Source organism: Haliaeetus albicilla, chromosome 12 (genome assembly GCF_947461875.1).
Source record: "Haliaeetus albicilla chromosome 12, bHalAlb1.1, whole genome shotgun sequence".
In the NCBI taxonomy this organism is placed as follows: Eukaryota; Metazoa; Chordata; class Aves; order Accipitriformes; family Accipitridae; genus Haliaeetus; species Haliaeetus albicilla.
The window spans coordinates 11,344,315-11,371,370 of record NC_091494.1 but is presented as its reverse complement, the minus strand read 5'-3'; the positions used below and the strand labels follow the sequence as shown (position 1 = coordinate 11,371,370).

General features: G+C 39.7%; 1 protein-coding gene across 7 annotated transcripts in view; it reads left to right on the top strand.

Annotated features, from left to right (window-relative positions):
- Nucleotides 1-11,050: 11,050 nt before the first annotated feature.
- Nucleotides 11,051-27,056, top strand: part of ENTREP2 (endosomal transmembrane epsin interactor 2) — a 171,792-nt gene continuing 155,786 nt past the window's right edge. For all 7 annotated transcript variants that reach the window (XR_011327049.1, XR_011327048.1, XM_069798053.1 and 4 more), the window contains exon 1: nt 11,051-11,461. Coding sequence is in view for 5 of the 7 variants with exons in the window: in XM_069798053.1 (XP_069654154.1) it covers nt 11,219-11,461 (243 nt within the window). In the remaining 2 variants the exon portion in view is untranslated. The remainder of the gene's footprint in view (nt 11,462-27,056) is intronic.

The following is a 27,056-nucleotide window of genomic DNA, read 5'->3' as shown; positions in this document are numbered from 1 at the left end:
CCATGATCTTTTTTTGTACCTTCCAACATAAGAGTATTAATTCTGATAAATTTAGCTGTTTCCTTTCTGACCATGCAAAACCTGTTTTAAGGAGTGCCACACGTCTGTGTTGAATGAATACCCTATTTTAAAAGCATTTTATAAAGGCTTTTTCAAATATTAATTGTACATAAATCATAAATATATAAAAATTAATTGTGCAGAAGTTATCTCTGCATGAAGACTATTTTTTTCAGAAAGTGTAGATTAAGACTTTTTCAACTTCTTTTTGTGGTAATTCTATTTTTTTTTTAAAAAGTACATATAATGCTTAAGAATCCCATGTATCAGGGAAGGATGGAATTTATTCAGATGGAATATTTTGTATGGGTGATGCATTTCAGAAGAAATAGCTTCTGTTCAGACAGACTTGTTTTAAAAAATATTCTGTTGTACTGTTGAAAAAACAATTTTCTTTCCAGCCAATATGCTGAAGTCAGAAAAAGAGTTTCCCTGCAATGCCTGGACATAGATGAACAGCAATAAAAGTTTGACTTAAAAAATAAACCTTCATTGCAAGTGGAGAGGAAAAAAAAAAGTCAAATTGGAGTAGGAAACATAAGAATAAAAAAAATCCTGACATAATTAAAACTTGAAAGATATTGAAAGGGTCTGATTAATAACTGTGAAATTTGGTTCTTAAAACTTTTCAGTCCTTCCATAGTTTTGGACTTATTTGGCCATTTGTCATCCTCAGCAGCAGGTTCAGCTATACCATTCTGCAAAGGGAAATGTTAGGTTTCTGGCTGACTTCTTTCAGAGCAGTGCGTTTTTTAACCTTTCTCAATTTAGGGCAACTAAAAACTTCTGGTGAAGTGTGGATCTTAGATGTTTTTGTGATGTGTATTTACACAGTGGAGTTGTCTGATGATATAATTATGCTAAAGCAATTGTTACTTTTTCTGATGTGAGTCAGATCAATGCAATATTTTGAACAGAAGTGATTTCCTTAATTGGGTTTAAAAATCTGTATCCCTAGTGTAACAAAAAATAATTTGTTAATTCTTCTCCAAGTGCAGACAGTGTAACCTTAGAGTTTTGGAAAGAATGGCTGAAGAACTGTAACCCTATTACAAAAACTTTTTCTAACCTGCCATTGAAATTGTGTGACTGAAAGTGGGAGAAGTATTGCTTCAGGCTGCCATCAGGCAGGGAGATTCATCCATCTTTGGATGAAGAACAGATAGTACTACAAAGAAAGCTCAGAAAAGTGTTTTCTTACTTCCAAGGTAGGAAATCTAATTCTCTCAGGCACTCTAAAAAGAGGTTTCAGTCAACTTCTATTTTATAATTCCTATGAAAACTATATGCATTCAGAGAAATTATCAATTCATGCCATCTAAAACAAGAAAGGCTTTTTTTCAGATTCTCAGTAATACATAGGACACAATGTTGAACATCAGTGGTGTGACATATCTTGTCCTATATTTGGCCTTTCACATCTGCTTTTACTTGGCTGGCTTTTTATTTATCTCTAAGTGTTTCTGCGTGGTATTTCATATAGGCAACATAATGTTGCAAATCAGGTTTTCTCAAAGTTCTTACAAGTGTGCTATGCGTGTACTCAATAGAATATTCTTCCAGTAAAAGGTATTAAAGAAAAAAAAATCAAAATGCTGCATCGAACTAAAAGTATTCAGCAGTTTTGTGGGTAGCGTAAAAACTTGTTAAAGCTAGTTAGATGAGTCTGGGCTAATAAGCACTTGCAGAGGCTGAAATTTCAACCTCTGCATCAGAAGTATTTTATATCCCCCACTGAACTTCTTGTAACCTTCCTGGGGAGGACATAGGTGGCTAACAACACACAATTACAAAAAATAAGCTGTAGCTAACTTCCAGCTGTCCTCATTTTATTTAAATACCTGGCAACCTTAATACTAGCACAGATTACATGTAACAAATGCAGCTAAACAGAGAACGTTGCACAGTGTACATGACAGATGAGGCATCTGCATAAAACATCACCTGCTCTGCAGTTCGGTGCTTCTGTGCATCTTAATGCCCAAAGCTATCCAGGGCATTTCTGGGTCCTACAGTCTTCCCTGCCTTGATGGATCTAGCATTTAGGCTTACAGTTGCCTTCCTCCCCCCTGCCCCTTTTTCCTTTTAAACTATGACACACACAAAACCTGAAGCCAAAATTTTGCCCTTAAAATTATGAGAAGATAGTGCTATTCAAGTTTTCTCATTTATAGTTGATAGACAAATTAGTCTAGTTTTAAACTATGAGGGACCACCTAATAGTTGCATGGGGTAAACTGGTGAAAAATGGTCATTTTGTTACTGCATCCTTTGGGGCAGAATGTGTTTATTTTTAAAATACCAGGCTAATGATTTCCAATTTATGTAATTGTGCTTCAGTTTAATCAAGACTTAAGGTGGCTGACTTTAATGAACCTGAAAACAGTGTGTGTATTGCTACAGCAGAGCTGTTAATGTTGTAGGGGATCAGAAGTAGACATGTTAAGTAGCATAGAAATAAATATGGTAGACATGACCAAATGTGAGTTCATAAAAAATGAAAATGGAAGCCAAGTGCCATTTATCTCAGTCTCAGTTTCTGGACTATTAACTCTAATGCATGTAGCCAGAAAGTTGCTCACATTGCTTATATGGCTTGTAAAGATTTGCTAGCTTGGAATAATAAAGACTGTTTTATGAGGGAAGCTTATTCCTGTGCTTGATCCTAAATACATCCTGTATTTCATCAGTGGTTACAACAAATTAGTGCTATAATAGTTCATGATGATCAAATAAACAAATGGCAACAAGACATTTTCTTTCTTGAAGTCTTCTGATTTCAAAATGGACTTGACTAAAAAAAAAAAAAGCAAAAAGGTTATTATAGCCTAATAAAACTTTCAGTGTGCTCTTCAAGTATAGATTTCCAGACAGTGATGTCATTTTCCTCGCTTTACTCTATGTGTTGACACTCTGAAAACCTAATATAGAACATTTATTTATTTAGAGTTATTTAGAGGGAAGGCTAGAGGTATTTAGGAAGATTAGAGAAATGCAGAGGATCATGGGGGCTAGGTAAGCAAAAAGGAAAGGAAGGCAAGTATGTAAATGTCAGTGGAAGTACATCTGTGCTGGTCGAAAATACTAGACTGGAGAACAGGGTATGAATTAAAATAAAAAATACTATACCAGTAGCTGCAGGTTTCTGCTTGCAATCTAGTCCTACTGTTTCTCTGTCTGGAGCAAGGAGACAAAGTGGTAGGGACTTGAGTATCGTCAGAAGGTTGCTTCTACTCTAGGTCATTTAGTCTCCAAAGGAGGAGGATAAGTTTAAGACAGACCTATTTCAAAACTGCAAGTACGTTGCAGCCGTATTAGACGTGGGTAGGTGGATAATGCTGTGAAGCAAGTTTGCCTGCCTTAGAAATCAAAGTTGAAGCCCTGTGTTATGAAGGAAGATGACTTGTGGCAAATAGACTTGAGATATTATTTAAGAAAGTCTCTATATTACAGCCTAACCCTTAGAGTATTGCCAAGGTCAGTGAGTGACTTGTATAATTGCCAGTTGTAGAAGTTTAAGGTTGCCTGAGGGCTGTTCGAACTTACACATGCAAGTTTTCCACAAATGTGACAAACTATGTGACTTTTCTGAGTTGTTTCTTCTTCATACAATTTTTTTTCTATGTTAGCATACAGTTTAACCCTTTCACACCTGGCAAAACTGCTACAGTGTATGGTCAGTCATTACATAAAATAATAAACTATGACTTCCGATTAATTTGAATGTTTCAGAAACAGCCAATTTTGCCATCTGATTTTCAGCTGCATGTCATAAAGAAAAATCTTGAGAAAGTAATCCAATATATTGGAGACTGATTTAATAAATCTCAGTAGCAACTTCATATGAAATAGATGTCCCACATGAATTATCATTTCGTCTAAGAACCATTTATTTTAGTAATGATGTCCCACATGAATTATCACTTCATCTAAGAACCAGTTATTTTAGTAATCCTTAGCTTCAGCTCACCTGAATTTCTATGCTGAATAGTCTTTCTGATTACTTCAGCTATCTAAACTAGAAAAGGCTATGTTCATCTCATATGGGCCATAACTAAATTGGTATGAGTAGCTCAGCTGGACTTTAACTTATTTAGATTATCTAGCCTATGCCTCTGAATAAAACTGGAGTGTCTCAGCCACCAAACACTGATTTCTGGTTCTCCAAGAAGGATCCTTTTGCCATGTGTTTAAAACTTTACTCATCTACAGGTGACAACTAGAAAGACTGTGTGCTTTTAATAAGCTACTTTTTAGAAAGTGTATCTATCCAGCTAAATAAGAGAGGGTTTTTTTGTCTTTAATTTTATGTACGATACTTTTTGGTTAATTTGGAAATTAAGCATCAGAGTTATTGCTGCTTTATTTTTTGCCAGGTCCCATTACCAAACAGTTGTGATGGAACCAATAAAACTAGGACTCTTATCAACAGAAAAGGCCATGTAAAAGGAAAAATCAATGAAGACAAGACTTGGAAAGTTTTCCCTAATATTTTGATCACTTTTACTTGGTAGTGACTGGAAATATGTTAGTTTTTCCCCTTTATCTTTTCAGTAATGTGTACATGTCTAAGAAGAGTAGGTAGATCCTCACAAGCAGATTAATTTCTGATTCCGTGTCCTTTACCAGAAAATTCAGTCTCAGCAAGATACTTACGGGAGGGACTATTTTTTTTTTTCATTCTAAACATTTTTAAATCACTTACCTGTAAATAAAACAAATTAATTTCTTGAAAGTTTTATTTCTTGAATCGTAATAAGTTTTGAGATGTTTTTGTTGGCAAACTAAGTCTTTGTCTTCTATTACATAAAAAAATGTAATTGTCATTTTTCTTTCAGTAAAGGAAATAAAAACCTACTTGGAAATGCTTAAAATGATTCTTCAGCTAAGCCTCTAAAATCCAGGTGTAGTTTTTAATGAAATGTTGATATTGTGCACTATTAAAAGTGATCATGTTAAGTTTTATTTGGGACTTCTAGCTACTTTATTTCTACAGTAGAAAATAATCTACTAGACTCTGGCCCTGTAAAGCCCAATCATTTTAAGAGGCAGTATGAAGTAGCTAATTCTACATTACCACATTTTTTTACTCTTGGCAATGGGGATCAGTAAGGAATCTGGTCACTACTACCAGTTACATATATACAGAAGTGTCGCACACTTTAAAATTTTATAGAAGAAAAGTGGCATGGTTTAATGCACCAGACAAACTTCTGTCCAAAACTTCTTGTATGATGTTGAATCTATATTTTGCCATGTCTTAATTTCTTAGACCAAACTCCTGATTAAGAATAGTCTTGCTAACTTTTGCTAATGAACAGAAAATACCAGGTACTTCTTCATTTTATGTAATTTCTTTTTATATTTGCAGTGATTACATTTTTCTGCCAGACCAGGGGTGATCTTCTGGGAAAGAAATCTGTCTTGTTTTAAAAAAAATTAAAAAAAAAAAAAAAATCTGAGTTCTAGTTTACCTTTTGTAAAACTACAGGGCAATCTGCTTTTCAGCTCCCAGACAGGTACCCAATTTCAACTTTCAAACAGTCATAAAATGCAGGGCAATTATTTTGATTTCAGTGGTGTCGTTAGCACTCCGGGACATTCATCAAGGCAGTCAATCACATGGAGGAAGTAATTCCAAGGTAGATATTTCTGAAGAGACCCAGACTATTTTCAGATTAAAGCATGGAAATTGAGGATTCTTTCATTTTCATCTGCAAAGCTTTCCTGTTTAAAACCCCTTTGGCTTACATATGGAAGTAAATCCTATGGTTTTATATATGGTTAAATTATGTTGTTAAAGGATGCTATTTTTGTAAAACAAACTGATCTGTGATTATCCTCTGTGTAAAAACATGAGAAAACAGAACAACAAGGGTGGTTACTTTTCTTTGTCTCCTTCAGGTCTACTGTCTGGTTAGGGTAATAGACCAGTACATAGGTGCAAGATGGTGCAGAAAATAGCTGAAAAGTTCAGGGATCCACATTTAACTCCAAGTCCTTTCAACAGACAAGTGAGAGAATCATTCCTCTCTGCACAATCACTCCACCAAGGGCAGCGTTCTGCAGCCTACAAGTGGAGAGGTGACAGTTCTGTTTATTTGTGTTACTTCTTGGAAACAGACTTTGTCTAGGTATTGGTTTATTACAGGGCTCTTGATTGCAAGGTAGATGCTCTTGATTTTAATATATTATTTTAAAAAGCTTTCATAAATAGGCACTTACATTTCAAGCACAGAGGCAGGACTTAGTCAAAATCTGCTGATCTTAACGGTATTCTTTTCATGTTTTTATTCATAACATTTCTGTACACAGAATCAGTGTGCTTTGTGAACTCTTCAGTCATTCACTTCCACAGAAAAATGCTGTAAAAGATGGGACTGGTAGTGACATTGTGTGTATGATTTGCAAAGTGAAAACTTGTCTGTAAAAACACAATGGATACTTTTATTAGTATAAAAGGGGGGGGGGATTTTTTTTTTTTAGAGGTTCATTGCTTAGCTACAAGTCTATCAGAGATAGTTGTGCTATTTTAAGAAAAACGTTGAGTCATCAGGAAGCAAAATGACACCAAAGGCAGCAGTGCCACTGTAAAGGTTAAACAAATCTACAGGCTTAACCCTATGATCCTGTCTTATATTGGTGGGCACTTGCATGTATTGTCTCGTTGTCTTTGACATGTTTTAGTATCTGCTAGCAGAATTTTTTTTCTTATTATTTTCAAATTATAAAGCTGGTAAAGCAGGATACTTTGTGCAAGACACTGATTACAACTGAATGTTGTATATAGATAAAGCAGTCTTTATTATTTGCTGTCTTGCCCTTCTTTCTCTCTCGGCGCAGTACAACTTTTTTGGAAGATAAACGTAAGGAAGATTGATTGCCAAGTGTGAGGAAATGCAAACTTCTTTTTTAATTAACTGAAATACCAGCTTCTGTTGCATTTGAAATCTGATGTTGTTATATGCTTAAAAGTTGGCGTGAGAAGATGTTGCTCTTCGGTTCCGCTGATGACACAGACTTTTTATTTAGGTGCCTGTATCCATAAACCAATTTCAGTACTTATGTAAAAATAGGGTATGTTGTTTATGGTTCCTGGTAATCTGAGATAAAGTAAGTTGGAGTGCCTTACAGGTTGTTTTCAGAACAGGTCGAAGTGTAGCCATGGAAAAGGATAATTAATTTTTAAGGTATGTGCCAAGAAATAATAGTATATTCCATTTGAATTCATCTTGGCTGTTGTGGTCTTGATGCTTGATTCCCTCTGAGGAACGAACTGGGTAGACAAAGGAAGTAGAATTACTATTGCTGGTGTTCTAAGGACCGAGCATCTGAATGGCTGAGAAATGATTTGCTAAATATTAGAATAATAAAAATACTTTATCTTAAAGTCAAGATATTGAGATGCGTTATGAAAGTTGGATATGGAAGGAGGTATTTTAGGTTTTGTGCGGTTTTCTCATTTTGTGTGTATGTGTAGATATATATAAAGTATACACACTATTTTTCAGCAGCGATACCACCTATCTCATTTGTCCAATTTCCACTACATCTTTAGGATGTATACCATGGAACAACCTGGATTGCTAGTGCTTATTAAGTCCTTAGAGCTATATAAACATAGAGAGAACAACTGCTTAAAATAATGAAATCATGTAAAGCGTGCGAATTTGAGATATGCTATGTATAAGTAACAGCACTGGGCCCTTGGATGTATTTTCAGTAGCTATACACTGTAGGGCACCTTCTTAACAGTTTTCTTATCTACGTTAATTGGTGAGGTTTACTGTAATTATGAATTTACTACTTTTTGTTCATTTTCCATTTCTGTCATACTTGAAAATGTCATTTACTTAATTTCAAATAACAATTGCAGAGATAAAGATGCGTGAAATTTACTAAAGTTGAAAGTGAGGTAGAATAAATAACAAACTTCGATCCGCCAATATAGTTTCTATACCTCAGGAAGCTGCTTTCCGAACTGGTTGGGAGCCAGTGAAGACTGACAGTAATGAGACAGGGATCATTATCATGTTCACTTCTGAGTTTTGATGTTTTTTAATAGGCTAATAATAAGGTCTGATATGTAGTGCCCTTCTGGCTGCCTTCAGGAAATGTTTGAATTGTTTGTTGAATTAAAAATTAGTATAGTATAGTGTTCAAATATAAACATGGCTACTACAAAGCTATTGTTACTGTAGTTATGGAAGAAATTTCAGTACTGCATCCCACTTTAAGTTACACTCAATGATAGAGCATTGAAAAATACCAATGAAAGTATTTTTAAAAATCTTCAGCAAAATAACTGCATTTAAAGTTAGGGACAATAATATGTCCCAAATTGCCCTCAAATCATTCTCAAACAAATCCAGCAACTGAGAGCCTTCAGAGAAAGCGAAGAATTGAATCCAGAGCCAATTCAGAGCAATATCTATCTACACCTGAATGCTCAGGAAAACTGGAGTGAACAAGATGTGATCTGAACTCCCATAGATTCCTACTGGAAGCCAAAACAGTTGTTTTCTGGTAGCCTTAGTTTGCCATATTGGAAGCAGTGCACACATTGATTATCTGAGAGCTTACCCACACGTGAGGTTCACAGACCATCGGTTAAGTATGTGGATTTGCAATGCCAGATCCTCCTCTGGACTGCCGCAAATATGTGGTTTTTTTTTTTTTTGAGTATGTGCCGGTTAGAAAGTCCTTGGAAATGAAAGTAAATTGCTTTGTACTTAATGCATACAATAGTATCAGCACAGGGAGTTAGTGAGATGTAAATTCACACCCCGGTGTAATGTGTCCTAATTTCTCCAAGCCCTAGGGCCATCTTACTCCTGAATGAGAATGCCCAGATAGAGGTTTAAATGCATTTATTCTTTATAAGGTTTCTAACTGTCCTGCTGTTGAATAACCTTAAGCATTTCTGCCCGACTGGGGAATGAGCTGCTTAATCATGAGCTGCTTAATCATGAAGACTGCACAGGTTCAGTTTGGTGCTGGGTTTTGTTTTGTTTCTTTTTGCTAGCCCCTTTCACGCTGTTTGGCAGAATATTATAATACAGACTCTTCCTTGACTTTGAAAGATATATTTTGAAGTAATGTTTTCAGTGTTGGATAGCAAACAGCTCTACTAGATTAAAAACAAGTGGAAGTTGGTTTTGGTGTGAACTGGCATGAACAAAAATTCAGTGTGATCTAGTACCATACATCCCCACCCCCTTTCATTTAGCTGTTCCACCTGGGCTTTCAGATGGGATGTAGCACTCCTGTGCCAGCAATCAATTCAGGAATATCAGGTGAGGCTGACTATTGGGCCAAGGGTGTGTGTGGTGGTGGTGTTTTGTTTCTAACTGACTCCCATTCTGTTCATGCCTGGTCTGAGAAACTAAGATGTTGTAAGCTAACTCTTCTTTTGATTACTAGTAGTATTAATTTACTACTATTCTGCATTAGAATAAAAACTTGTAGTGGAACAGCTGTCTCTTCAGTGTAGAGTTTTGTCAGGTGCTTTTTGGATCTGATTAAAATATTACTTGTGCATTTACTGGAGCAGTATTTTAGCTATATTGGGGTGACGGCACTATTGTCTGCTATCCTAACCTGTTTTGTGGCACAGACAGTGATTTAAGTTAGAAGTGGCAAGGTTGTTTGTTTTTTTTTTTTTTTCCTGTTACAATAAAATAACAATGTTGTATGAAAAAAGAGGGGTCTTAATCTTTTGATGCTTTCCTGTCAAGGCATACTTCCCCACTACCACCTCCCCAGGAAACAATTTTATGCAAAGATGAGTTCTTCAAAGAAGAGGGAAGGCATCTCATAAGCAAAGATTTAAGTCTGGTTTACATATGCTGTCTGGGATTTTTTTTCTTGTATGAATATTGCAGTATTACAGGTACGTAGACTGCACATATCAATTCCTGTATAAAAAAAAATTACACTGCTATAGACAATTACGGTGCTACAAACACTAACCCCGGAATAGTTTTACTACCTACACTATACTGCTATGTAGTGAGATGATGTTCTTGGGTTTGGGTTTTGTTGGTGTGTTTTTCATAAGTAGGCCTAGGTGTTTGCAGGCAATCGGTTATCACTGTGATTTCCCTTCTGCAGAAAACGGGCTTTTAAGTGTGCTTTAGCTGTTGTGGGTAGCCTTACCATGCTGGACCTTGTTGTCGTGAGCAGCAGCAGCGCAGGGAACTTCTCATAAATAGCGGCTCGTTCTCTGGTGCCTTTTATCTATTTCTGGTAGTAAGCACGCTGCAACCTGAGGCTTGGTTGTGGTTCGCTGGGGGAGAAGAAAAAAAACCCAAAAGGTTAAGATGCAACCTGCGCGCCGTGCCTTTTCCACAGCCCCAAGCACTAACTGTTCCCTTCGTCCACCGCTGGGCCCTCACACACAGCGGGGGGGGGGAGGCACCGGCCGCCCGCTGCCCCTGCTGCACAAAGCCCAGGTGGGAGAGGTTTCTCCCTCAGAGCCTCGGCGCACAGGAGGCCGGCCCCTGGAGGCTGCCACCTCCTCCCGCCCGCCGCGGCTCGCCGCTCTCCCGCTGCAGGGGCGGGGGGGGGCGCCCCGGGCCGGGCCCCGCCACCCGCTCCCCTCACACGCTCCGCTGTCCCCCCAGGGCCGCCGGCGGCCGGCGCTCATCCTCCCGCCGCCCGCCATTGGCCGTAAACAACCCTTCCCCCGCCTCCCGCTCCCTGCCTCTCCCCCTCCCCTCCGCGGGAGAGACGGGAGCCGCGGCGGGCCGGAGAAGCGGGGCTCCGGGTTCCCCCCGTACGCGCCGGGGCCGGGCCGGAGCCGGGGCCGCCCCCGCCGGCGGGTGAGGGCGAGCCGCGCCCGCGCGCTGCGCGCCGTAGCCCCGCAGCCCCCCCGCCTCCCCGCGCCTGCAGCGGGGAGAGGAGGCGGCGGCGGCGGCCGCCCCTCTCCTGCCCCGCCGGCCGCTGCCCTCCGGCCGGGGGCGCGCGGGTCGCCCCGGGCGGCAGGGCAGCGCCGCCTCCTCCTCCTCCTCCTCCTCCATGCGCCGCGGCTGCCCGCCGCCCCGCAGCGCCCGCGCCCGGCTGCCGCCCGGCGGAGCGCGCCCTCCCCGCCGGGCGCGGGGCGGGGGCAGGAGGAGGCGGTGCCGGCCGGCCGCGCCGTGAGGGGCCCGGCGGAGGAATGCCGGTGGGCGGCGGCGGGGCGGTGCGGCCCCCCGGCGGGGCGCGCCCCCTCAGCCCCACGGCGCTGTCCCGCAGCCTGTCCCGCTTGCGGGAGCACCGCGCCCGCTCGCGGGCCATGCTGGCCCTGGGGGTCACGCAGATGGCGCTCGGCTGCCTCATCGTGGCCGTCAGCTTCGCCGCCCTGGCGCTCACCACCTCGGCCCGCGTCCGCCACTCCTGCCCCTTCTGGGCCGGCTTCTCGGTGAGTCAGGGGGCGCGCCGGGGGGGGCGGGAGGCGCAGCCACGCAGCCCCCGCAGCCGCTCGCCGGGGCCAACGGTCGCTGCGGGGCCCCGCGCGGCCGCCGGCAGCGCCTCAGGGCCGCGGGTCCGCGCCGACAGGTGGGACGCGGGCGGGGGCAGCGGCGCTTTCGGGCCTCGTCCCTCGCCTCCCTCCCCCCCCCCGGGCGGCGCTGAGGAGCGGGGGCCGGTGGGCGAGGCTCCTTCCCGCCCGGCAGCGAGGTGAGAGAGCCCCGTCGGGATGCCCTCTGTTCGCTACGGCTCTGGCGCTTCTCCGCCCCGGCCGCTCTCGGAGCCCGGCAGCGGTGGGACGGCGCTTCGTTGCCGCCTTTAGAAGGGTTAGGCGGGGTGGTTTGGCGTTTTATCGACGGCGTCGGGTGAAAGTTGGGATAACCAATTAACCTTTGGTGTTGCCTCAGCGGTCGGTATCCGTTTCGCGGGCTGCTGTCGCTGTCCCTAGCGTCCTTCGTACCGGCTCTGGCTTCCGCGCCGTCTGGGGGTTCACCTTGAGGTACGGCCGTTCGTCGGGGTCTCGGCGCGGGGTTGCGCTCGGATGCAGATTAAGCCACGAGTCACGCTGTGGTGGAGGCAATCAAATGAGATGAGCGCGGCAGGCGCGGGTTTTAAGATACACGCGCAGTGTGGAAGACCTCTCTGCTGAGTGGAGTGTGAGTGCGCCAGGAGGGCTAAAAAGGCCTGCGGCTTGGGGGCACCCAAAAGTCCTGCCACGAGAGAGCCTGAGGTGAGCCCCTTGGGAGAGGCTGTTGGTCCCACGAGACTGGGTATCTGAGTGAAAAACTCGTTTGTTCTGAACGCCTATGCCCAGAACTGGGTCCTCCTGACTCCTTTGTGATTTTCTTGTTGGCTTTCCATTGTGTTCTATTAAAAAAAAAAAAAAAATTTCTACTCTTTACTCAGGTGGTCTCAATGCTGATTAGCAGTGTTTGCACGTGCGTATGGATACAATGCACACACGCATGCGTTAGTATAATACTGGTTTACGAAAGTTTCTCTCATAAGCAGTGAAATGGGACTTGATAATTACAAAGAATTAGATGCTTCTGAGGGCACTAGTAGCTGTGTTATTGGTGAAGATTTGCTCCATTTAATTTCACACGTTATTGGTTTCAAGTATGTCTTTTCAGTTCTTTTAATGGACCAGAGAGTTTTCAACTTTAAAAGTGCTTGTTAGAAATGAGAACTGTTAGGCAAATTATTTGGGTTATTCAGTTGTGAGCATGTGGCAGAAATGGTGTAATTTTAGAAATAACTGTTTAATACGTTCTTATGCAGCATGTTACTCTAATTTTTTTGAGTCCGTCAGAGCAGGAGAGTAGTTTGGGATTAATTATTTAGATATTTTTCTTGATTTTGCCATTTTTGTCATCTTGAAAAGAAACATCAGTTTACACTAGTAGCCTCGATACTGTAATAATAATTCTTTTGAGTTTGAACCTCTGCAAGCTAATATGCAACTATTTGTTGTGATGAGGTGTGAATTTTAAATTAAGAATCTGGCTGGTTACATATTAATGTGCTACTAAAACAGTACAGCTTAGGCAGACTTGGTTTCTTATCTTGACAGACCAAGCAGGAATGTACACAACTGATTGTGTATTCTAGTAAGCACAACTTTTTCAATAATGCCTTTTTTCCCCGGCTCCTGTAATCTTTGTGAAAAGAGACTTTTGGGGGTTATTGGTATCCTCTAAGATACGCTGTTTTTCTGATTGCGGACCCCTCCTACTCTTTTCTCTGTGCAATGTAACCCATAGAAAAGTATGTTTTCCAATTAGACTTCGTGAATGTTACTTGCTTGTCATAGAGAAGAAAGCCCTGATTCTGGCCTGTGGTGTGAACCGGTAGAAGGCACAGGGAAAGCATTGCAAGACTGTTGACTAGAAGGCCTTATTGTCCTGTGTTATCAGAATGAGGCAGGTATACGTTGTGTCCTAAATTAAGAACTTACTTTTTGAAAAAATAATTCTACCTTATATATGATCTATTGGAGCATGAGAATAACCATACTTTCCTCCTAATCTCCTTATCTCTTAAGTCTCAAAAATAAGGTAAAAATAGAGCAGTTTTTAAGTATGGTGAGCCCTAAAGAAATTTTTGAGGCCCAGTTAGTTGCTTATAGAGCCTTTTCTAAAAGCCCGTTGAGTGAGTTCAGCAAAAACTACGTATATTGTCACTCACAGCTGAAAAATATTTCTGTGGAAGAGTGAATGTTTTTAGCTTGCTTTTAGAAAATACAATTGAAGAAATAACTAAAGGTGAGTTAAGTGACATGGGAGAGAAATAATGGAAGTATCCTTTCTCTCTTGGTGCCAAAATCAGGCATAAATATTCACTCCCTTCAAACTACTTCCCCACCCCACCGCCTTGGAAATAAATAACTGAGTTGCTTGATGGTCAAGTAGCAGTTCTAAACCTTTTTTTTTTTTTTTTTTTTTTTTTTTTAAGGTTGTGTGTCATATACTGTGGGTTTTACTCATTAGAAATGTACATGGTAAAACAGAGTAGTCTTGGCATTAGCACTTTCAGCATTTTTTTGACACCAACTGCCCTGTCAATGTAAGCAAAGGCTGCAAAAATTTGCTAAGAATCTTTTAAATGTTTTTGAAAATTATTTCCCAGCATTTGTAACATTTTAGCTGATTAAAAAAGAAAAAAGAGCGGGCTGCATATTACACTCCTCACAGAAAATTCTCTAATCAAATGCAAGGAAAGGTTCTGATTTCTCGCTTTCTTTTTGGAATCAAATCAAGTGACTGTACCAGCAAGAGCTTATTTAAAGAACAAGGCACCATCTTTTGCATAAAACTCTGAAGAATTCAGAGCTTATTTAAGCATCATCCCATAAATTAAACCATTTTGCTTTATCTTATCTTTTATAGCATCATATTAGGAAGAGAAAAAATATTTTCATATATTTTGTATTAAGACATTTTAAGGTAGTTAATGAGAGTCAAACTCCCACTGAGCAAAAGGGAATTGGGGGCTTAGATGGGGAGGCACTGGTTGATTCTCTACATAGACAGAAATCATTGGCAAGGTGTTACAAACTGTGTGGTGAAATGCTAGGCAGTTTGTTCCCATTGCAGTCTTTTATTCAGGAGAATGGCAATTTCATCTTCACGTTCTCTTGGTTGGGTAAAAGCATACGTAAGGTGTATGAATGTGTCTTTGATCCTTCGAAGAAATGATTCTTAGCCTCATTTTGATCAGGAAGAACAGGTCTCAAAGTTAGGCTGTTCTGGTAGACTACTGAAACTTCCACAAACGTATAAGCAGTGACAACGTTCTTTGTCTCTCCTGTAGGTCCATAGCTGCTTGAATATGAGAAAATATTTCTTCAATCTTTGCTCTCTAGAATCCAAAACATACACCAGTTTGTAGTTTACAGGCTTTGTACGTGCCCAGATTGATTGTACTGCTTCAGCTACATGCATTTAATGTTTATGGCTACTGTATGGTTGTTGGGACACTAGCAAACCATAGGCCTGGTAGCTATGTTAGTGTGACTACAAAAGCAAATCTTGCTCTCTGTAGGCATTTCTTGAAATTATTTAGAAGTTGGTGAGGTTTACCCCCCCTGCCCTGCCTTGATCCCAGCATTCTGAGAAAATTACCAGCCTCAGAGACTATAGTTTTCTCTAGTATAGGAAAGCATTAATGAAGTTGTAAGTTAAATCATGAGATTACCCAGGTTTCTGAAATCATACCATGGTGCTAGAAATCTTAAAAGAACATACACCGGAGTACAAGCTATCTCTTCTCTTATGTATAGTTATTTGACAATGGTTGTATTCTTGTGTAGAAGCATGTTGCTGGAAGATCTTGTGCTGCCTCTCTATTAATTTTTTTTTCAATTCTGCCTCTTTTCATCCATATCCCATGTTCAAAACAGATAAAGTCCTCTTGTTTAAAAGCAGCTTTCTTACAGTATGCCTTCAAGGTTCGTGGCATGTGTGCTTTTTTGCGTTCTTTGAAAAGGAAAACAGATATATAGGGAGATTGTCAAGGTGAACTCAGACCCAGCTTCTCTCATGGAAAATGTGAAATACATTATATACTTGTTTACGTTATTAACTGAGAAAGCTGAGTGTAGAGCCTTTTCTGTATTCTTCAATGTCTTTGTACAAAATAGGTTTAAATCCTTCAGATGATGCATAGAGGAGTTAACTTGCAAAAGCTTCTGCTGGTCTGTCACCCTGACTGTTCCTCATATGCAGCAGGTTGTTCTAGCATGTTCCTATGCAGAATCACTGTGGAAGTGAAGGGGAGATTACAAGAAAGATGAATTATTGGCAACTGTGTGTTTATCTCTTCTTCTTCGTTTCAGGTACAGATTTTTTTCCTTCCTCCTTTCCCTGTTTTCTTTCCCTTTGGTGGTTTTCCATTATTGCTTGTGGATAGTCAGGTGAAATAAAGGAGGTAGTAGAGTGATGGTATTTGTAGCTTGGAGGAATGAGCTTTAGTTTGTATGAAAAACCTGCCGCCAACAGAGAGTCTGTTACTGTGAAAGTAGAGCTAAGCTGTTTGAGAGAAGGTAAACTTTCTGCTAGTATTGAGTGATATATATTGTATGGACTGAACTTGTAAAGTCTGCGAACATATATAATTTATTTGTCTTGGAGTTGATCATCTCATATCTAGGACTTAAATGTTAGCTTTCTTGTCCATCTGCTGTAGGTATAAATGCAACTCTAGCATGGATATCAAGTAGTTTTGATCAAAATGTCCCTTGCAACTCTGAGTATGCCACATGCTTCTCTGTCAGAGTATATAGTATGGGTTGCTTGTTTTGAGTACCTTGGTTACCACACACAACTTGAGTGCTTAACCTATACCTTCTTAGATGAAACTCAGTTTTTCTAGAATTTGCATAAATCATCAGAAACATTCCTGAACATCTGTTGTAACCACAGAGATGTCATTAGCTGTCTGGGTGTCTTCGTTTTGGCTGGGATAGAGTTAATTTTCTTCCTAGTAGCTGGTATAGTGTTATGTTTTGGATTTAGTATGAGAAGAATGTTGGTAACGTTTTCAGTTGTTGCTAAGTAGTCTTTAGACTAAGTGAAGGATTTTTTAGCTTCTGATGCCCAGCCAGCAAGAACGCTTGGAGGGGCATGAGAAGTCAGGATGGGACACAGCCAGGGCAGCTGACCCAAAGTGGCCAATGGGGTATTCCATACTGTGTGACATCATGCCCAGTATATAAACTGGGGAAGGCTGGCTGGGGGCTGCTGCTCGGGAACTAACTGGGCATCAGTCAGTGAGTGGTGAGCAATTGCATTGTGCATCACTTGTTTTGTATAGTCCAATCCTAAAAGGATTATTGTTATTGTCATTTTATTATTGTTATTATTATCATTATTATTTTCTTCCTCTCTGTCCTGTTAAACTGTTCTTATCTCAACCCACAAGTTTTACCTTTTTTTTTTTTTTTTTTTTTTTCCTGATTCTCTCTCCCATCTCACTGGGTGGGGGGGAGTGAGTAGGTGGCTGCGTCGTGCTTGGTTGCTGGCTGGGGTTAAACCATGACAGTGGGTAAGATTATCTGACCAGATCTGTTCTCTGTAAATGATTGTTCTAATGGCAGATTTCAAAACTGTGGACTCCATGACCATGATAATTAGTTTATTGTGGACAATTTCTTATTCTGTGAAGTTTGCTACTGGTTCAGACAATGTTCTCTATCTGGAAATACTCAAATTCTTTCAGGCTTATTTTGGAAGTAGTTGGTGTTGCTGTTTTGGGAATTGAATAGGTAAATTTTTGCACTGAAAAAGTGTTCCTCTTCAGGAGACTAATCAGACCTCTGATGCAGATTATCAAATAGAGTTGGATCCAGGGAGCAAATGGAACTGATTTCCATATGTGGTTGTTGAAGATCTTACGTCAGTCCTGAAAGACGATGCATCCCACACACTACAGAACAGTTATCTCGACGTTCCTTTCTTTGGATTGATGAAATTTAGAACACCAGGAAATGGATCACCTCAGAAATCCTACAAGCAATTTGTTAACCTGTCTTTTGACTATTCACAGTCTCCAATAAATGAGTGACTACTGGATCTGGCTAACAATTCATGGTGGGTTTTAGCCAGTGTGGTAGTCACAAATTAAGAGCAGCTAGATTGGATGAAAAATTTGAGAAAGTAGTACAAAATCCTCACTTAAGAATTGCAATATGCCATAACAGTTTTAGTTACCTGTGGTGGAACCTGCAGTTATATATACTTGTCAAAGAATTATGCTAACTCTGATTCTTTGAGACTTTGTCTGTTACTGCCTCCTGCTGTGTCCCTTAGCCCATCATCCCTGTTTTCTCCGACTCTACTACTTAGGTTGGATTTACTAACACCTTAGGCATGCTTTTCCTTTCCTTTGCAAGTTTGTCAGGGCTTTGAAATGTGAGGAAGCTGCGGAAGGAAGTCAAGTATCTCGAACTTTGTGTTTCGGGAAGCCTGCTAGGCGTGTATGTTGCTGGTACGTAGTAAAAAATTATGGGTCTCACCTGCATAGGCTTGCCTCTCACCTTCATAAAATTCACGAAGATTGCGACGTGTTTTGTCTAGGTAATTGATCATTATTTATTTTCTTAGCACTGTAATTTGTACATCATGCCAAATATTGTGTGACAGACAAAAAAAAAGAACAAGGCTGTTACAACCTGTTATTAGATGCCAGTTAAAACCTGTGGTGGTGGTGTCCAAGAAGGATCATGTGCATCATTGTAATCATAAGGAATGAGAAGCCTTGGTTACATTCTCTGTACTTTCTGGAGTCCATGGTTAAGGCAGGGCTTTGGAACAGTGGATTCATGGGTGAAAATGTTGTTTCCAAATCCAGATGGAATGATAGCAAATTAGACAGCTGGAAAGAGGAACAATTTGAAAGAATTAGAAAGAAAACGGTGTTACTTTTTTATTCTTTTAAGTATATATGGTAAAATGGTTATTTGTAACTTCCTGAGGATTTGGGGCTGTCCTGGTTTCAGCTGGGATAGAGTTAACTGTCTTGCTAGTAGCTGGTACAGTGCTATGTTTTGAGTTCAGTATGTGAAGAATGTTGATAACACTGATGTTTTCAGTTGTTGCTCAGTAGTGTTTAGACTATAGTCAAGGATTTTTCAGCTTCTCATGCCCAGCCAGGGCACCTGACCCAAACTGGCCAACAGTGTATTCCATACCATGGGACGTCCCATCTAGTTTAGGAACTGGGAAGGGGGGGGAGCAGGGAATTGCCGCTCGGGGACTGGCTGGGTGTTGGTCGGCGGGTGGTGAGCAATCACCCTGCGCATCATTTGTACATTTCAATCCTTTTATTACTACTGTTGTCATTTTATTAGTGTTATCATTATCATTATTAGTTTCTTCTTTTCTGTTCTATTAAACCGTTCTTATCTCAACCCACGAGTTTTACTTCTTTTCCTGATTTTCTCCCCCATCCCACTGGATGGGGGGGAGTGAGTGAGCGGCTGCGTGGTGCTTAGTTGCTGGCTGGGGTTAAACCACAACAGGGGCCAAGTGTGACCTTGAGATTTCTTGTCTTCAGTACACTGGAAAATAGCACTCATGGAAGCCACCATTATTTGCTTCTTGAGGCAAATCAGCTTTGCTTCTGAGTATATTCTGTTGCCTAAGCCCTATGGGGTTGAGAAGCACTTGATCATGCAAATTAATTTTAAAACTTCCTGTGTTACAGGAAGGAATAATAGAAGAAAGCAAAGATGCCCCATTATGGTGGGGAGGGGGTGCATGTGTGTGTCCAATCTGTACAGAAGAAATAGCATAATTTTTTTTTCTCCTGTATTGTTATAAATTACCTGTGTTCTGAAGTCTTTATTTTTCTGTAGGCAGCCAGACTGCAGAATAAAAATACTACATTTTGAGTCAGTCTTTTACTGTTGTCAGCATTAGATATGGTTTTATTTTTTAATTTGTAGTAAAAAGATGGGTGTATGTCTCAGTCTCTTTAGGAATTAAATATTTTTCCTGAATTGTGGTTGTCCTTTCCACACGTTCTTTTATGCTGGAAAAGTATGAGCATTTGCTGTAAAGACAGTAAATACTGCCCTGGAACTTAGAACAACTAGATGGGTGGAACAGTTACAGTCTACTGAGAAACTTAGGAATAGATAAGTAGCTTAGTTGAAATGGGAATTTCCAAGGTCAATTATCCAGTCATTAGCAGCTGCTGAACTTATTACACCTCCATTTTAGTTGTATGTTGCTACTTATTGAAGGAATGAGTTGTGAATTACCATGCTTAATTGGCTATTCTTTCACAATTCATTTTTGTGCTCACTCCTGTGCCTTCTGGAATCAAAGGGCAGAATAGATAATGGGAATCTAAGGTGTGAACTGCCTGAAAATATGTAACTTAGAGGAGTATAACTATTTCAGTGGCATATTTAAAGAAAGATGACTCTTCTAGAAGCAGAATATGGTGTGGTCATTACCTCTTCTCTATGGGAGTAACCACACTGCTTTAAAGGAATACTATGCAAATGTGACAAAGCTAGGGAATTTCTAATTGAGCAGTATTTATACATTTAGAGCATCATAACTTATGTGCCTGTGCAGCCAATATTTTAAGAGCCAAATGCCCCGAAGCTAAGCTTTCCCTCTTTGGCAAAGTCACAGAATCACAGTCTCTGTCCCATAACCAGAGGCTACAGTCTGGATTTGTAAGAACAGTGTGTTCATAATTCCTTTGAAAGTACCTGCTCATGCTGTTTGAAACCTCACTCCTCTCCCCACTGTAATTTATCATTGTCATTTTTGGTAGTCTGTGGATACGTCCATATCAGTGTTTTAGTTCTGATCATGTATGTGCTCCCACTCACTGTTCATTCACATTGTGAAGCATTTTCAGAGCACACAAACTTGATTCATGGGAGATAAAATGAAACCAAAAGATGTGCTTTAAGAGCATAGAAGAGGCAATCTCGCTGCTGGTAGGTATTAAGTCTTGGGTCCAGACTACAGCTTGTCTGAAGTAGTCACCCATCCAGTATGTGTATAGTGTAGATGCTCTGTTCTTAAGAATCAATTCTTTTGCAAACAGATTTGTTCCTGTTCCATTTACTCTTTGCTAATTCAGGTAGAATCTGCAAGGCCAATCTGAAAACTCCTGTATTGTGCAGAGGATGGGAACTCCCTACAAATTACTGGTAATCCTTTCTATAGGCAGAATTTTACTCTGTACTGGTTACATCTACATTAGTAATTTGATGCAGCTCTGCAGAGTGAAATAGCCAGTTCTGAGGACTAGATGCCAGTGCTCTGTGCGTGTTGCTTTTGAGTAACTTGAGTATTTTGAGTAGTTTTGAGCTAAGTTGCAGTAATGAGAAATACTTCTCTGAATTACTGCTGCATCACTTGCAATGAGACATTGTTTTCGATAGATTGTGATTCAAAAAAAGGAATAATACAATATTCTAACAAATATAGACTTGCTTGTTATTGTTATGGTATCCAGATAAAAATGACAAAATGTAAGCACTTTGAAGAATATGTATTTTTTGCTTGGAGGAGGCAAACTGACTGTAACTTGGATTTCTGATCTTTACAACAGATTGGTTTAAATATGGATAGTTGTGACACTTTTACAAGTTTAAACTTTTGTGTCTAATTTATGAAGTAAGAGTTGCTAACTTCGCAAGCTTGCTTTCAGTTTTGAATATGAACTTTCTTACTTTATAGATGCCATCATCATGAGTAACTTATGTTCTGCAGAACAAGCAAATAATGTCCTCATTGATAACTACACAGTTTTGTTATTCCTGTTACCTATAAAGAGTCCATCTCAGCAGAATTATTTTCATGTGAAGGATGTAATTTACTTATGAGATTGTTTTTGCTACTCTTTGTAGCAGAAAAGAGCATGGCTTAATCTGAAGATTTTTAGATAAGCCTTCAGTGCCAGGGGAGATAAAACTAGGTGTTTTTAAACTGAACACACTTAATCCAGAGGCACTGAGAAACAATAAACTAGTACCTTTATAATGTCACTTTTACATTCGATTTTCAGAGAAGAAACTTGTTTTCATCTAGGTGGAAATTGTGAATGCAGCTATTTTTAAGATTTGTGGTAGATTTTTGGCCTGCTACAGAAAGTAAGACTGCTCTTTAGTTTAAAAAAAAAATCAAGACAAAAAGTATTATTTGAGCATTCATAGTAAAGAGCTAATGGACAATGTCATTGATCAATAATAAACACAAGTAATTATCTCACTATTATGCCTTCTAGTGATTGTGGGTCTAGCAGAAAAGTTAAACTGAATGGTATTCTTTTGTTATAGCAGTGAAAGCATTTGTTGATCAATGGTACTAAAATAGGAAGTTTTCAATTTCTGATTGTAAACAATCAAGAACTTTCTAAGACATACTCCTTAAAATAGTGCTGTGAACATGTGGTTAGCATACTGACTGCTATGTTATCCTGAAAATAACATTGGTAGAAAGTGGTTTTGTCACATATTGGAAGTGGCTGTGGTACAAACAAATTTTATCTTTCCAGAAGCTAAATCCAAAACCTTTTGAAAACTTGTGAAAAATTGGGCTAAAAAAATGAAATGCTGCAGCATTTCTACACAGCTTGGAGTGTAGGGTTCATGGGTCATGTGGGGTGAAGGAGGCAAAGGCTCAAGTCCTGTGTTTGTGTCAGTGTCAAGAGAACTCAATCTATTTTACATGTCCCAGGGGATCTGGACTGCCTAGCTACTGTCTTGACTCTTTACATTTCCCCCCCTTAAATAGAAATTTTCCTGGAGGGAAAAGACCACTTATGCATTCTTGTGGTAAGTTTCAGTTTTGATGTTCATGATCTTATAGTAAAAAATAAATTTAGAAAACTCCTAATGAAAGCATGGGATCTTCAGATGAAGAGTAGTTGAGCCTCCTCTTGCTTGCTTATACAGACATGTTGGCAGCTGAGAAGTGTATGTTTTGCTTCTGAAAGGTTATTGTATCTATTGCAAATGGTAATAATCGGGAAAGTGTATTGATCAGCCTGCCTATCTCTTAAACCAAATGGATGCCTTTGTACTCCTTTCTGCCTTTACAGTTCTTTTCTGAAAGAGCAATGTTAGTTCAAGATGTGTTAGATCTCAATTTTTTGTTTTGTAGTAGTTTTAAAGAGAATTTCATGTGAAGTACATTTTCATTACATGTAAAGAGCAAAAGGGGTGTCCTGGTTTTGGCTGAGATAGAGTTAGTTTTCCTTCTAGTAGCTGGTATAGTATTGGATTCAGTATGAGAAGAATGTTGATAATACACTGATGTTTGCAGTTGTTGCTAAGTGATGTTTAGACGAAGTCAAGGACTTCTCAGCTTCTGATGCCCAGCCAGCAAGAAGGCTGGAGGGGCACAAGAAGTTGGGAGGGGACACAGCCAGGACGGCTGACCCAAAGTGGCCAAAGGGATATTCCATACCATGTGACATTGTGCCCAGTATATAAACTGTGGGGGGGAGTTGGCGGGGGGCGGATCACTGCTTGGGAACCGACTGGGCATCAGTGAGCGGGTGGTAAGAATTGCATTGTGCATCACTTGTTTTGTATATTCCAATTCTTTTATTATTTTTATTGTAATTATTATTATTACTACTACTACTGCTACTATTATTATCATTATTATTTTCTTCCTCTCTGTCCTATTAAACTGTTCTTATCTCAACCCATGAGTTATACTTTTTTTTTCCTATTCTCTCCCCCACCCCACTGGGTGAGTGAGCGGCTGCGTGGTACTTAGTTGCTGGCTGGGGTTAAACCACAACAAGGGGGCATCAAAGAAGAATATTTCTCAGAGTTTTAGTTGCAAGTATTTACTTATAAAGGATACTTGAAAACAAGTTGTCTTACGGAATTGAGGTTTATTTACCTCAATGTTTACCATACATTTGAATGGTATAAATAATTTTCATGCTTAAAATAACATATTAAAACCAGAAAAAAGCAAACAACAAAACAACAATTGGGGGGGGGGAAGAAAGAAAAAATACATGTGAAATAACAAGCTCATGCCCTTGAGTCCACATTATCACTGTGTCTGTACATATAGGAATCTCTTACAGCTGGACCACATGATGTCTCTGGCGCATCTCTGACACTTCTACCACAGAACCTCCTGCATGGTACAGAGGGAGAGAATAGTGAAGACAAGACTGGAAGAGGGGACAGATGGGGTGGCAGGTGCACTTTCTCTCCCTGATAAATTGTACAGGTTGGGCAAAATGTAACAACTTTTCCATGTTGCCTTTTATGCAGGAAGGTAGGAATTGTACCAGCAATGGTTGTCCTTTCAGCAGGACGTTAATATTCTTGCTATGGTAGGTAAGAATCAGATTTAATATATAGGCTTAAGTCCTTCATATACCCAATTTTTCATGCTTGTTCTGGTAGAAGAGGATAAATTAGCCTTTTTAAAGAGTTCTTGAAAGACATACGTCTTGTCCTATTTATACTTGTGTAACAAGGATTATTCTGGGCCTGAAGAATTTGGGAAGTAATTTAAGAATTAATTCCTTACCACCCCTTAAAAATTTCCCTTCCTTCCTGTTGTGATTTAACCCCAGCGAGCAACTAGTCACCACACAGCTGCTTGCTCACTCCTCCCCTCTCCCAGTGGGATGGGGGAGAGAATCGGCGGGGGGGGGGGGCAGAAGTAAAACTCGTGGATTGAGATAAGAACAATTTAATAACTGAAGTAAAATAAAATATAACAATAATAGTAATTAAAAGGAATATAACAAAAAAAAAAGAGAGAAATAAAACCCAAGAAGAGACAAGTGATGCACAGTGCAGTTGCTCACCACCTACTGACCAATGCCCAAGCAGTGATCCGTCCCTCCCAGCCAACGCCCCCCAGTTTATATACTGAGCGTGACGTTCTATGGTATGGAATATCCCTCTGGCTAGTCAGGTCAGCTGTCCTGGCTATGCTCCCTCCCAGCTTCTTGTACACCTGCTTGCTGGCATAGCATGGGAAACTGAGAAATCCTTAAACGTGGGACAAGTGCTACTTGGCAACAACTAAAACATCAGCATGTTAGCAACATTATTCTCACACTAGATCCAAAACACACTGTACCAACTGCTAAGAGGAAAATTATCCCAGCCGAGACCAGGACACTTCTCATGAAATCAGGTCATAGATTTGAAATAAAGCTTCACCATCAGACCATACTTTGAGATCCTTCGAAATATCATTACAGTATGCAGTAACTAGCAACAACACTGAAGTATTAGTATCTGCTTCTGAAATTCGTGTTTATTCAGTAAATGTTTTCTTAGCTGCCTAAGTGGTCTAAATAGTCAATGCAGCTTTTCCTCTGAGCTTTTAAAAAACTCGCACTGTGATTTGACAGACTAATTTCTGTTGGTGCATAATATTTGCCCTTTGAGTGGAAAGTAACCTTTACTGTAAAAACAATCATGATAGTACAAACAATAAAGGGTTATATGGATAATAAGTATAACCAACATCAGAATGGCATTTTGCTGTCCACCAGAGACCATGCGCTCAGTTTCCTTAACACAGACCATGTGCTTATCTTCCTTAACCTAAGCTACTGTGAATCAAATGTCTGAAAGCCTGAATATCAAACCAGCTATTAGGAAAAGTCATCCCCAGTGACAATACCTGTCAGTTCTAGATGAGGATTGTCTGAAGTGTTCAATCATATCCTTCATTGGTTTGTGAATCTAAAGTAATTGGAAGGAAGGTAGGAGGAAGTAAAACCATTTTCTATTTCTGACATTGAAACTTCCTCTGAAGCAGTACACTTTTTGCTTGTGGAACTATAATTCATCATTAGACAAGCTGTAGATGTCCTTCCACTTGACAGTTCCTTCTTGTGTCCTGACAGTTTAAAAGCTTGCCTTACAGTATTAATTGTTTGGTGTTGGCTTGAGGTTTTGTCTGTATCAGCTGTTTTGGTTCTAAAAACTACACAATTAACTCGCATTATCTGGTTAATTAACCTATTTTGAAAAATAGAGAAGATATGAAGTAATGGGCAAAAGTTTGAGTGTCACAGTTACTTTTCAATTTTTAATGTTTCTGGAACAAACAATTTTTTTATTTTTGGAGGGTGGTTATTTTTTGGTATTCTGAAAATTTCTTCCTTTCATCCATGTCTGTTATGATTTAGATAACATCAATGAAACAAGATACGTCTATAAAGAATGAGTTTTTCCCATACAAAAATAAGTCTACCTGTGCTTAACTCTAGAGCTTCTGGAAGATAAGAATTAATTAGGGTTTTTGTTTATAGGTAGGTATATTTAGAAACTGTATGAAAGTCCCCAAACAATGTATTTCCTTGTATCTGCTGCAGTTGGCTTAATCAGGAAAAAGAATCTGATACCAAATTGAATGCTCTAGTAAAATGTAGTAATGGGCTGTAGCCCAAATTCTTGAAATCTAGCTCATTTAGAAATCGGAGCAATATTTTAAGCAATATTTACCTAATTCAGAAAGGTCTAGAAATACTTTTGGTATCTTGCTTCAGTATGTTAACCATATAACATCAAAGATGTTAAAAAAAGAAATTTTTACTTCCTTTGCCTGCAGGATGAGTGCTTCAGGATCAGGTATTTCAGACAGATAATTTAGGCTGTTGTTGATGTAATTCTTCTGTAGAGTTTAAGAAGATAGACAGCAACAAAGTTAGGACTATATTTTTGCAATAAGATTTTGGGTAAAACATAGAATACAACACCAAAACTGTGACCTGTTTAGTCATTCAGCCAGTAAGTTAAATCTTTAAGCAAGGTGTCATCAGGCAGGCAGTTAAGCAGGCAAAAATATAAGCAACATCTCACAAGTCACCAGCTGCTGCAAAAGTGAGTCTTATAGTCTTACCTGTTAGAAAGTAGACGTTCAACCATGGATCTGTTTCCCTTGTTATTATTTAAGAGCAACCAGAGCTAGGTTCTGTGTTTTAGATTTATATTAAATCCTACCTTACAGGCATCCTACAGGATGAAACAAAGCAGATAGATGTGAAGTTCTGACTAACAGCATAGACCATAGAAAATGCTGAAGGTGAATAGGATGTAAAAAGCTTATACTTAAAAATAATACCATGCTTTGTGAAGTGTTGTGTTTTCTGAAAGCAGAAAATTCAACAGTCAGTGTAATTACATTTGTTAGATGCCCGCAAGGAGCCTGCAGGTCAACAATAATGCACAGTGATTATATTTATCAGTAGGCTCTTGTGGAAGTGAGAGGTTTGATGGTATAAATACATATAATGATACTTTAGATGAAGTAAAAAATACTTTCTGAGGAGATCAGCCTGAAAAAGATGAAAAGTGATTTTATAATTTTATATAGGTTTGCAAAAAAAGGATTCCATTCTTTTCCAATTAAATTACCAAGGAATAGGCTGAAAAAGAAAAGGTAGGCTTGTATATTAGAAAAGGTGGGGTCTCTAGCATGAAAAAGGATACCTCATGTAGCTATTTTAGAATGTAAAGTTATAGTTGGATGAAGTGTGGTTTACTGGATTTCTGAGAAGCAGGCACTAACTTTTTGATA